Source organism: Microcaecilia unicolor, chromosome 10 (assembly GCF_901765095.1).
Source record: "Microcaecilia unicolor chromosome 10, aMicUni1.1, whole genome shotgun sequence".
In the NCBI taxonomy this organism is placed as follows: domain Eukaryota; kingdom Metazoa; phylum Chordata; class Amphibia; order Gymnophiona; family Siphonopidae; genus Microcaecilia; species Microcaecilia unicolor.
This window is the reverse complement of record NC_044040.1, coordinates 168,432,738-168,445,167: the sequence shown is the minus strand read 5'-3', so window position 1 is coordinate 168,445,167 and position 12,430 is coordinate 168,432,738. Positions and strand designations below refer to the sequence as shown.

Here is a 12,430-nt window from a genome sequence, read left to right as displayed (position 1 = left end):
ACTGTAAATCTCTCCTTCCAGCCTAGCTGCTAAACTCAGAATGACATTTGCCATGCTGTGGCTTAGAAACAATTGGCAGCATAGAATGAGTACAACAGCTGTACCTGAATGATGAGCATTTAGTCCCTCCTGCTAGGAAGAAAACAAAAAACACTTCTGAAATGGGAGATGCTGATCCTGAAGTAGTGGGGAGGGGGACAGGTAGGCCCCAGAAAGGGTTTTTTTTTAATACTTGTTTTGGAGGAACCAAGAAAGTGTGAATAGTCCTAAAGAGGACTTCTGAAGTTAAGTGGGGAGTTGGGACTTTGCATGAAGCAACAGAGGGTATTCTATTCTGTATATTTATTTATTTATGTGCTAATTTTAATGTGTACATGATAACATGTCGTATGGACGTCTCGATGAGCATGTTAACGCTGACACTTACACACATAAGTGATACTTTTCTGTACATTTACATATGAACAGGGCACATAAATGCAAGTAAGAATTGCCCTTCATATGGCTAGATCTAGGTTCCGAGGAGCAGAAGAGAGGGTCAAAATGTACGCAAGCATAGACAACACAAAAACCAGCTTATTTTCGAAAGAGAAAAACGCCTATAGTGCGACCTAAATCGGGAGATAGACGTTTGTCTCGCAAAGGCGCCCAAATCGGTATAATCAAAAGCCGATTTTGGGCGTTTCCAACTGCACTCCATCGCGGAAACGACTAAAGTTGATGGGGGTGTGTCGGAGGCGGAACTGGGGCGTGGTTATCAGCCAAGGAGAGATGGGTGTCTTTAGCTGATAATCGAAAAAAAAAAAGGCATTTTTACCGCGATTTTGGGTCACTTTTTTTGGACCCTTGTTTTTCACGAACAAGTCCCAAAAAAGTGCTCCAACTGCCCAGATGACCACTGGAGGGAATCGGGGATGACCTCCCCGGACTCCCCCAATGGTCACTAACCCCCTCCCACCAAAAAAAAACCCACTTTAAAAACTTTTTTTCCAGCCTCAAATGCCGTACCCACCTCCATGACAGCAGAATGTGTTCGATTCTCTCACAGCCTTTCCCTAGGTCAGATGTGGCTCTCGGGTGCAGTACAGGGTCACATCAGCATTGCATTATGGTGGGTGTAGGGTATTGGGCTCCGTGATTTCATTAGCTTGTGTTACAGTCTCACGATGTTGGTAGTTGGTAGGCTCTTCTCCCATGGTGCTTTTCCCCCTGCCTACTGGGTCAAAGTGTGCCCTGTTGTGTTTCCTGTTGTAGTCCATGCGGTAGTGGCCATTTTTGTAAGCCAGTTTTAGTTCCCTTTCCTGTGTTAGCCACGTTAGACAACTTAGGTCTTCCCTTGAATGTGGCTGAAAGAGGGCATTGTACAGCATTCTGCCAGCTCTGACCTACTGCTCATCTTAGTACCAGGGAGACTCGTTGCCAGTGGGGCACAACCTCTGATCTGCAGTTAACTGTGAGTAAAGGCGATTATTCCAATAAAGGACGTTTTTGGAGAGATTAGTCTTCAGGTGTCAACTGGTGTGCCTATGTTATATAGCAGCAACCAGTCCTAGAGGCCTGTGTGTATGCAGGTCCCTGGAGCACTTGTAGTGGGTCCCGCAGTGCACTTCAGCCAGGTGGCCCCAGGCCCATCCCCCCCCCCACCTGTAACACTTGTGCTGGTAAATGGGAGGCCTCCAAAACCCACTGTAACCACATGTAGGTGCCCCCTTTACCCCTAAGAGCTATGGTAGTGTTGTACATTTGTTGGTAGTGGGTTTTGGGGGAGGGGGTTGGGAGCTCAGCACCCGTGGTAAGGGAGCTATGCATGTGGGAGCTTTTTCTGAAGTCCACCGCACTGACCTCTAGGGTGCCCAGTTGGTGTCCTGGCATATCAGGGGGACCAGTGTACTACGAATCGTGGCCCCTCCCATGACCAAATCGCTCGGATTAGGACGTTTTTGAGCTGGGCGTTTTTAGTTTCCATTATCGCTAAAAAAACCAAATTCCCTGCTCAAAAACGTCCATTTTTTCAAAAATTCGGTTTGACCCGCCCCTTCACGGACCCATTCTCGGAGATAAACGCCCATGGAGATAGGCGTTTCCGTTTGATTATGCCCCTCAAAGTCTTTCAGGCCTGAAACACTCAAGACATATCTTTAATAAAAAGACCCAACTTGGGCCATGTTTCAGCATACAAACACCTGTGTCAGGGGTCAATTGGTAATAAAATTGCTCAAATAAATCACAAGTAAAAAACCTTCAGATAAGAAAGCAAAAGTCCAGTCAAGCAGAACTGTAAAATGCAGCTTGGAGCACCACATCTGTGTTCGTTAGCAAATACCACCAAAAAGATCTAGATTCCAAATTTCCATGGGTCTTGAAAGACCCCTTGTACATGGTCTTAGCTGCAATGCTTGGTCTAACTGAATTGAGGAGATCCTATAAACGAAGGGAAAAATCCCCAATGCATATTCATTGCAGGTAGCCTGAAAACCCTACTGGCCAGGTGGTCCCTTAGGACTGGGTTGAAAACCACTGCACTATACCCCGGATTCTATATAGTGTGCCTAGCATTCCATACCGAAATCCAAGCGGATTATATAACTGTGGATGTATCTTAATTGGCTAAACAAGCCAATCAGCATTGTTAACAGCACTTAACAAGTAATAATGAGCACTAATTGACAATAATTAGAATTTACGTGCACACATCACTGAGGGGTCCTTTTACCAAGGTGTGGAGGAGCCTATGCATGTCCAACGCATGCTAAATTGGAACTACCGCCTGCCCCGGGTGGTAATTCCATTTTTGATGTGTGCCTAAAACACACGAGACAAAATGTTTTCTATTTTCGACCGTGTGGCGCTTACCTGGCAGTAATCGGCAGTTTGCGCATGCTGGCCACTTACCACCCAGTTAGCGCGTGAGACCTTACCACTAAGTCAATGGGTGGCAGTAAGGTCTCAACCCGAAAATGGATGTGTGCTGGTTTTAATTTTGCCGCACGTCCATTTTTGTCCACAAAAAAATGCCTTTTTTTCCAGGCTCTCTGAAAAATTGATATGTGCGCATCCAAAACACATGCCTACACCAGCGCAGGCCACGTTTTGGCGTGCCTTAGTAAAAGGGCCCCGGAGTATATTCTGTAATGCACTGTGCCTACATTTTAATGTGCACGGGCAAAAAGGGGCATAGTTATAGGCAAGGAAATGGGCATTTCATGGGCATTCCAAAATTTGCATGCGGAATGATAGAATATGGCTCAGTGTGCCCAAATCTACATGCCGGGATTTACACCATGTTTTGTTGGTGTAAATGGAAACGGACACATGTAGTTTTAGGAGCTGAGATACCAACTACGCTTATTCTATATACCATACCTAAATCTAGGCACCGCTTATAGAATACGCTTAGGTGGAAATGTTCTCCACGTGGATTTTTTAAGTGTCATATACAGAATCCCCCTCCCATAGGACTGCTCCTAGGATGAAAAAAATGGACGACAAAAACAATTGAACATTCCTGGAAATGACACAGGAAGCAAAAGAAAACAAACATTTTCTGGCTGCTCATTCATACTGGAAACAGACGAGAACCTCCTCCACAAATAGATAAATAAAAATCAAATCTCTCTATCTACACCTCTTTAATGTTGCAGTGTGTATCAGCATACTTCACAAAAGAAGTACTGCAATCATATTAGCCTAAGTCTGTTTGTGTTCAGAAAATAATTGGTTAACAATTTCAGCTGTGCTGCATGAGAAAGCCACTCACCGCTCACTGCTTAAAATAGACTAATGGCTCTATCACTGAAGAAGCAGTCTATGACATTTTTTTTTAATCTGATATTTCTAGCACAAAGGTTATTTATAGCTTTCAGAAATCCTGAGTATCTGTCGCTCCCAGTTTACTCTGGAAATTCAGTATGTCTTCTTGTCAGCTTACTTTCCTGAAGTCTTTTATTTTCTGTTCAAGAATGGAGTAAATCAAAATAATGCATCTCTTTGCATTTTATATGTAAGGTAGATAAATGGAAAAATTATGACTAAATTAGATCAATGCATATTGCGCTCTCTGGACTTTGGGAAACTACTTAAATTAATGTATGTTAATTAACTCATTCAAAGAGCAAATTAAATTGAAAGTCCAAACTTAACATTTGCAGAGATGGAATGATAAACTGGACTTTTAAGAAAACCACTAATGTCTTAGATTAAATGATAGAGTACTAATTATTCTGAAATTGTCTAGGATGTTATTTACAAGGTGCAGATTTAAAAAGAAATATTGGGTTGTGTGGATATACTTAGGGGAGTAGTTACTAAGGTGTATTAAGACAATAATACATATTATTTACCCCTTAATATGCATTAAAGAGTAATAACATACATTATATTACCATTATGCATATTAATTTAGGTTACCATGGGAAACATAATAATGGAATTCAAAGCATGCAAACACCTCATTATTATGTAAATTGAACAATGTAGGTTGTGGTGAATGCTGTAAGCTGTGTTTTGGTCCAGGAAAAATAATGCTAGCTCAAAGCCAAACACCTCCTTCCCAAGCACCATCCCTAATAAAGAGCCCCCTCCCCAGGGCTGCCGAGAGACTGAGCTGGGCCCGGAGCAGGGCGGGCCCAGCCGCCGCTGCCCCCCCCAATCGCTACTGCTGTTGTCTCCACCTCCTGCTCCCAGGCCGCCGGTGCCGCAGTCCTCAGTCTCCACCTGCCTACCCTCAGCTCCCTCAACAGCCCCCTTCTGTCTGCCACCAGGCCCCCTGCATTAAAAAAAAAATCTCTAAATCGGCAACGCAGCACCAGCGAGTAGAGTGAAAGCGGCAGATCGCCTCGGGCCTTCCCTCACTGTGCCCTTCCCTCATGGAAATAGGAAGTTGGTGTTACATCAGACAAGGGCAGGACACAGTGAAGGAGGGCCCGAGGTGATTTGCCGCTTTCACACAGGCACAAGGCGCTTCTCTCTGATGCTGTGCTGCCAGTTTAGAGATTTTTTTTTTAATGCAGGGGGCCCAGTGGCAGACAGAAGGGGGCTGTCGAGGTAGCTGAGGGTAGGCAGGTGGAGACTGAGGACTGCGGCGCCGGCAGCCTGGGAGCAGGAGAGGGAGAGAAACCCTGGCTCTGGGCCCCCCTTGGAGGCCTGGGCCCGGGAAGTTTGCCCCCCCTGCCCCCCTTCTGAGTGGCCCTGCCCCTCCCTGAACACACCCACCCTCTCAGGCCTACCTCTCCCAATTCCTGGTGGTCTAGAGGGTTCCAGTAGTGGTATAAGCTGCAAAAGGTCCAAATTTGTCAGCTTGACCCTTGGCAGTAGTACCTGTTGTTGGCAGGGGCAGGAGTAACTGGGGATCACTGTTCCCTCTAAGCTGAGAGTGATCCCTCCAACTGCATTGCTGCCAGTGGGAGGTGGTGTTTCAATATTGTGCTCTCAATCATTAGGGACAGGTAGGTTTCCTGGAGTCCTGCAGATCTTGTCTGTCCATCACTATTTAAAATGTAATAGTGGAACAGCACCCCCCACTGGCAGGACTGTAGGTGGAGGATTCCTGCTCAGCTTAGAGGGAACAGTGTTGGGCATCACTACTGCCCCAGGACCTCTTAGACCACCATGGACTGGGAGAGATAGGCCCAGGAGTGCCTATGAGAGAATGGGGGGTCTTCAGGGCAGGGTCTACAGGGAGTGGGCTTTAGGTTGAGGAGGGAGTGTTTAGGTGGGGTTCTTCCGGGAGGGAGGGTCTTGTTGCTATCCTAAGTGAACTGGATAGTTACCTGGGTATCACCCCCGAATGTTGGCAGTGCTTGGGTAACTGATGGGTCTGCCCTGACTCCTCCCCCAACTGCCAGGACACTAACTGGATAGGGCCACAGTGGTCATAGCAGAAATTCAGTGGCATTATTCATTGAATATTTGCACTAGAACTGGTCAGAACTAGATGCCAAAACAATTTTCATACACTTCTGTAAACAAAGTACCATTTGCCATGAGTTTTGGTTTTCTCTGTAGTGAACTTTCATGAGTAGCCTGCTATGTGCAAAGAGCCCTATTTCACATAGAACACAGAGATCAGAACTGAAATTCTAGGTCAGGGTGTTCTCAATTCCAGCAGCATTTTAGAGACAGTTCTGCTTACACAGGAGCAGACATGTATTTGTCAGCACATGAGCCGTTTTACAAATATACACATTAAAAAAATGGATGGCATGAACACGTGTAAGTGTTTGGGGGATCTGCGCCAAACTTGTGCACCAGAATTTAGACCTGGTTTCAGTTGGTGTAACACCTTGTTGTCAAAGCTGAATGCCAATCCAGGTCACAAGTACCTGGCAAGATCCCAGAATAGGAAACAGGGCTTAACTACAAATACAACTGACTGGGACAATATGGAATTCACTTTAGCTTTTCCCATTTTTCCAAGCATTCAGGAACAAAGTCTCACAATGCCCTGATTATCCTTGTTGCTTTCTATTCAGTATGTCCTAATTCTCCATCTTTGAAAATCTGTATTTCTACAGATTTAGATAGGCTGGTGTCCTGGGGTGGGGAAGAGGGAATGGGGATTAAGGATGTCTCCAATCCCATATTCAGTGACATCACATCCTAATAGTATTAAGATCCACAGTCTGTCGTGACCCACCAACTAATACAAGCCTATAGACTTCAATATCAAGAGTACTAATGTGTCTGCATTTATTTAGGAGTAGCCTAGTGGTTAGTGCAGTGAACTTTGATCCTGGCAAACTGAGTTCGATTCCCACTGCAGCTCCTTGTGACTCTGGGCAAGTCACTTAACCCTCCATTGCTCCTGGTACAAAATAAGTACCTGAATATATGTAAACTGCTTTGAATGTAGTTGCAAAAACCTCAGAAAGGCCCATTTCCCTTTCTCCCATTATTTATTAGGATTTATTTACCGCCTTTTTGAAGGAATTCACTGAAGGCGGTGTACAGTAAGAATAAATCAAACATTTGTTTTCAGCTCCCCTTCCGTTTAGCCATATTATTCAGGTGCCTAATCTAGCCAAACAGGCACAAAGCACCTCAATGAACCAACTCCACCAACTCTTCAGTTGCTCCGAAGGGGCTCTAAAGGGACATTCCCTTTGGTCATGCACCTGTGGCTTCATACCACAGTCCCATCAACTTATTATTTGCTTCCAAAAGTGTTGAGAGATGACATTAGCACGGAAGCTGGTTCAAGAACAGGAGCTACACAGTGCAAGGTACCACATCCATGCTAGGTGACAATTCAGGTCCAAAATCAGATGGCAGAACGGAAACCCCTTCTTACCCCTGTGGCTCTACTTGTGGTACTTCAACAAGCTTTCTCCTCACAAAATAGAATTTTAAGAAAGCATACTATCCTCTTTTAGCTACTTTTATTGCTAAGGTGCTAATGCATACTATGCTATCATTTGTGCATGCTGCATGGCTTTAGCATGCTCACTAAGATTTAACGCGTAGGACCCATTGTGTCTAGACATTTTTAGTGCTAAGTGAAAGCATCATTTGCAGTTTGTAATTTGTGAAAGTACTTAAACAACAGTTAGCTTCATAGGAGGTTTCTAAATATATCTGCTAATCAGCTTGATTTTATCTCCTTTTAAGCTCTATCAAACAGTGTTAGAGCACAATAGATACAGGGCATGTACTTTAGGATTATTATTTTCTGCTCTGTTTACCTGCAATTTAGGACTTTGGATGCCTGGCAGAACATTAGTAAGGAATGAAATCACCTTTACGTAATGAGAGTAAGTGCAGAGACATGATGCACTAGTTCAGCAAATATAATGCAGGCCAGACTTCTGTGGAAATGGATGCACAGACCCATGCAAAGCAACGGAGTTTTGCTTAGTATTGTTCATAAATTTAAGACACTTTTTAATATCTTGCATTGCATTAATACCTCCAAATGAGTCAAGCTAAATTGATTTACCCCCTAATTCTATAAAACACGCTAAAAAGTATGCATGCAAATTTAGGCATGTGCTCTATTTGCATGTGCATTTTAATTAAATAACAAGCTAATTAGCGCCAATAATTGACTTTTTAACAATCATTTATTGACATTAATTAGATTCAATTAACATTTATGCACATACATTTAGGTGCGGGATCCACACATAAATTTTACACGTAAGTCAGAAATGGGGGCACGGAAATGAGAGGACCATGGGTGGATCGGGGTGGTTCAGGGTGTGACATTTAGTTACACATATGCAAATGGCTACACCTAGGCACCATTCCTGGGCTTAAGCACTATTTTATAAACCTAACTTTAGGCATGGTTTATATATGTTTTTTTTTGTGCCAATTTTTTTTGTACCATTTATAGAGTTCCTCCCTTAATGTGCATTAGCCTATGAATTATTTATTTATTTATTTATAGTACATTTATACCCCACATTTCCCCACAAAAGCGGGCACAATGTGGCTTACAAAATTACATAAAGTTACGTATCAATGAGGGTATTGACTGAATAACTGTTTGAAACAGGTTCAGTCAAGAGGAAGAAGGTGTGGACTGAATGATGTAGTTGGGATAAGCCTTCTCAAACAAAAATGTTTTTAAGGATTTCTTGAAAATTTGATGGTCGGCAATCTCTTTTAAGGACCTTGGTAGACTGTTCCAAGACTTTGGGCTGACATAGGAGAAGGATGAGGAAAAGAGCAATTTATATCGAGCAGATTTATAGCTTGGGTCGTGTAAGTTGAGGTATGATCGAGCTGTCAAGGAAGCATTTCTGGATGGTAGATCTATCAAATCTTCTATATAGGCAGGGACCTCCCCATAGATAATCTTGTGAGTTAACGAGCAGATTTTGAAGGTTAGATGATCTAAAATGGGGAGCTAATGCAGGTTGAAACGAAGAGGGTCAGCGTGTTCAAAGCTTGATTTGCCTAAAATGAGGCCAGCAGCTGTGTTTTGAGTAGTCTGCAGTTTAATTAATGTAATTAAGCCAATTACCCCCAGATTTGATATGTGGGCCCTAATATTGATAGACCAGCTAACTCCCACTGTCACCTGTGAACCTGTAAATTCAATGCTGGGGCCCTATCCGGCGACCAGCATTGAATTCCAGGGGTCTTTTTTTGGACCCACAAATATAGCTGGTTAAGCCGATATTCATCAGTTGACTGGCTAGGTTCTAGCAGCCAAAGATAGACCTGCTATTTACACAGGTCTATCTGGCCGCTAAATGTAACCAGTCAGCCGCTGAAAATCAGCGGTAACCGGCTATGTCATGCAACATAGCCAGTGACTGGGCTAGCCGCTGACTGGGATATTTCTGTGCCCTGAAAAGGACAAGTACAAATCAAGGTAAGGTATACACAAAAAGCAGCACATATGTTTATCTTGTTGGGCAGACTGGATGGACCATGCAGGTCTTTTTCTGCCGTCATCTACTATGTTACTATGTTACATTTGTATCCCACATTTTCCCACCTATTAGCCAGTTATCTCCTGCTGAATATTGGCGGATAGCCGGCTTGAGGATATTTAACCAGCCAAGTGCCATTCCTGGCTGGTTAAATACTTTTGAATATCAGGTGGATGGTGCCCAGATTTGAGCACCTAAATTTAGGCATGATCCAGAGATGCACATGTAGCCTAATTTGCTAGCGAGGGGTTAATGAGCAATAAGTGGTTGCTAACAACCAATTACTGACATTAATTGGAATGAATTTATGCGCGCCTCTGGCTGTGTGCTCTTCTATAATGCTTGATGCCCACATCCCATAGCGCAACTCAAAAGGGGGCATGGCCATGGGAGGGGCATGGGCATGTCAGAGGGCATTCTGAAATCTTGCGTGCATTGTTACAGAATAATGGGTCAGAATGCCCAACTTGGGTGCTAACATTTACACTTGGTTTCAACATGCGTAAGTCTGACACCCAAAGTTAGGGTGCAGGAATCGGCACTACATGTGATTCTATAAAGAGCGCACACCCTTTATAGAATCATGCTTAGAGCTGATCTGTTCCAGTGCCCATTTCTGAGCGCCATTTATAGAATCCAGCCCTTAGTGTGTATTAAACTTTTTATAAAAATGAATGCACGAAATAAACTGAAAAACAAATCATCCAAAAACTGAGGAAAAAAATCTAAAACAAACCAAACAATTTTGCCTTGTGCCCACACTTTTTTTGACATAGGTTTTACCCTCAGTATTTTGTACAGTTCAACTTACTATGCCAAAAAAAAAGCACACAGCGGTATTCTATACATCACGCTGTCAATATTCATGGTATGATATATTCATCCACTGATGAAAAAAGATTTGTCAGAGCTGGAAGAAAGCTGGAGTAGTGTTACATGGGGCATGATCCTCCCGGACTCTAGAAGAAGCTGTGTATCCATTCCTTCTGAATGTTTATGGGATAGGCTTGCCCTTTTGTTTCTTGTCTCGTCTGTCTCTGGATGACCTTGTCTAGGCTGGACAAACATTGGATGATTTTCTTTGCATCCATGCTTCTTTATTTGTGTTTCTGGTCTGTGTCCAGTCTCCAGCTGAACTGATTTTCTGTTATTGGCTATCCATATTACCTTTAGCCCAAAGATTTTCATTTCTGGAAATGTTCATGTTGATCATTTTTGTTGCACCATATATTCTCCCAAATTTCTTGAACAGAAACAGAAAATTGGAAGGAAAAAGCCTCAAAGAGCTCCTGGTACAACTACCTTGAAGAGCTATAGCATATCAGCAGCAGCATAAAAAAACCTTCTTTCTGCAATGTCCACTTTACTCAAAACTCAGTTCAACTTGTTAGTTCATATCCTTATAAAATTTTATAGATTTTATTTAGTAAAAAATAAATATGTGACTTAGCTTTGTTGGTACAGCTTAGGCATCTTCAAACCATTAGAACTAACACCCTTGATCAATGGAATTGAGTCCAAGAGAGTTTGTTCCATCCTAGTTGAAAATTCTCAAATGTATTCTTGTGATATATAATAACTCTAGGAATCACCTCCAGCATAGCTGCTTTAACAACAAATGACTAAGAAAGGAAAGAATTGCCACTCAGTAGGAAGATGCTGGCCACCCTTCCCTTAGTATCTTGTTGGCCCCATACCAAACAACCTCCATGTCTTGCAGAGCCAGGGACGCCTTAACATTGCCTCATGACTACATAGCAGAAGTGTTAGTCCCAGCAAACCCTTCAATCACTGTCACAGCAGACCCAGATGAAACTTCAAAGGGGTACTTGTCAAAAGATCATGCTATTGGTGAAGAAGGAAGTGATCCACAGTGAGAGCTCAGAGTTGCTTTGTGCTCACCAGGGGACTCCACAATCACCCCTCCTAATGCCTGAATTAAGACACATCCTCATAGTGGTAATATTCCCAGCTCTCAGCTCCCAGAACACTGCAGAGTTCAAAGACTTGCCTTTAGCTCTCTACTTAACCATCTTGAAGGTACTATTGGCCCTGTCCACTATCCCACATATTGGCCACTAACACAAGCGACCTCTCATACCACCAGGGCTTCTCATTTCTTTGCCCCATTTTAGGTGGGGGGGGGGGGGGGAAGTCCTTCTAGCCTCTTCCAGCTTCCTAGCTACAAGGGATCACAGTTCCCCCCACCCTCCCATGGGCCACCTCTCACTTATGCATACCAATTGACTACCTTAAAGGCTTACAGAAGATATACTATATATTATACAACTTTGTGCATTATTGATGCCATTCATCCTATGACTTTGAGTCATTCAGTATTAAAAAAAGTTCTTTACTAATGCAAAAGAACAATCAGTCATTGAGATGTTTGCCAGTATTTTCAAACCAGTGATTTGCCTGCCAAAGACATGGCCATTTTCATAATTATTTTGGACAGTATAATCCTGAAATAGTTTGAAATGAAACCAGCTGAACGTAATGAAGCAGCTGTAGTACATTTAAAAACATACTGAGCATGAGCAAAACCATTTATAGCTGTGAATATTAGTTGCTCCAGTTTCAGAGTAATTTAGTTTAATTATGATGGCACTGAATACTTTGAAAGGTACCTTTTGGTTATGACTTTTATTTATTTATTTATTTATTTATTTATTTATTTATTTATTTATTTATTGCATTTGTATCCCACATTTTCCCACCTCTTTGCAGGCTCAATGCGGCTTACAATACATCACGAAAAGTGGAAATATATAAGAAAATATACATTTAATATAATAGAAGGATCTTGAGTAACATGATAACGATAGAAGTTTGACGAGTAAATACTGTAAGGCAATTCTGGATATATGTATAGGAGTTCATATTTGTTGATCTTTGTGGTATGCCTTGTTGAAGCAAGCAAAACAACTTCTGCAGTGATTGTGTAATACACACCCTGTCCATTTGTGTACTTGTTGTTTGATAAGAATGATATATACTAAAATATTATCCCAATTTGTGCACCTATGTGGAATGTAAAAAATGCACTT

At 42.6% G+C, this 12,430-nt stretch overlaps 1 protein-coding gene across 1 annotated transcript in view; it reads right to left on the bottom strand.

The window, feature by feature from the left end:
• NYAP2 (neuronal tyrosine-phosphorylated phosphoinositide-3-kinase adaptor 2) overlaps positions 1-12,430 on the bottom strand; it is a 284,755-nt gene that overhangs the window by 152,272 nt on the left and 120,053 nt on the right. Inside the window, exon 3 of the mRNA XM_030215654.1 lies at positions 3,758-3,763. Within this exon, the coding sequence (XP_030071514.1) occupies positions 3,758-3,763 (6 nt within the window). The remainder of the gene's footprint in view (positions 1-3,757; positions 3,764-12,430) is intronic.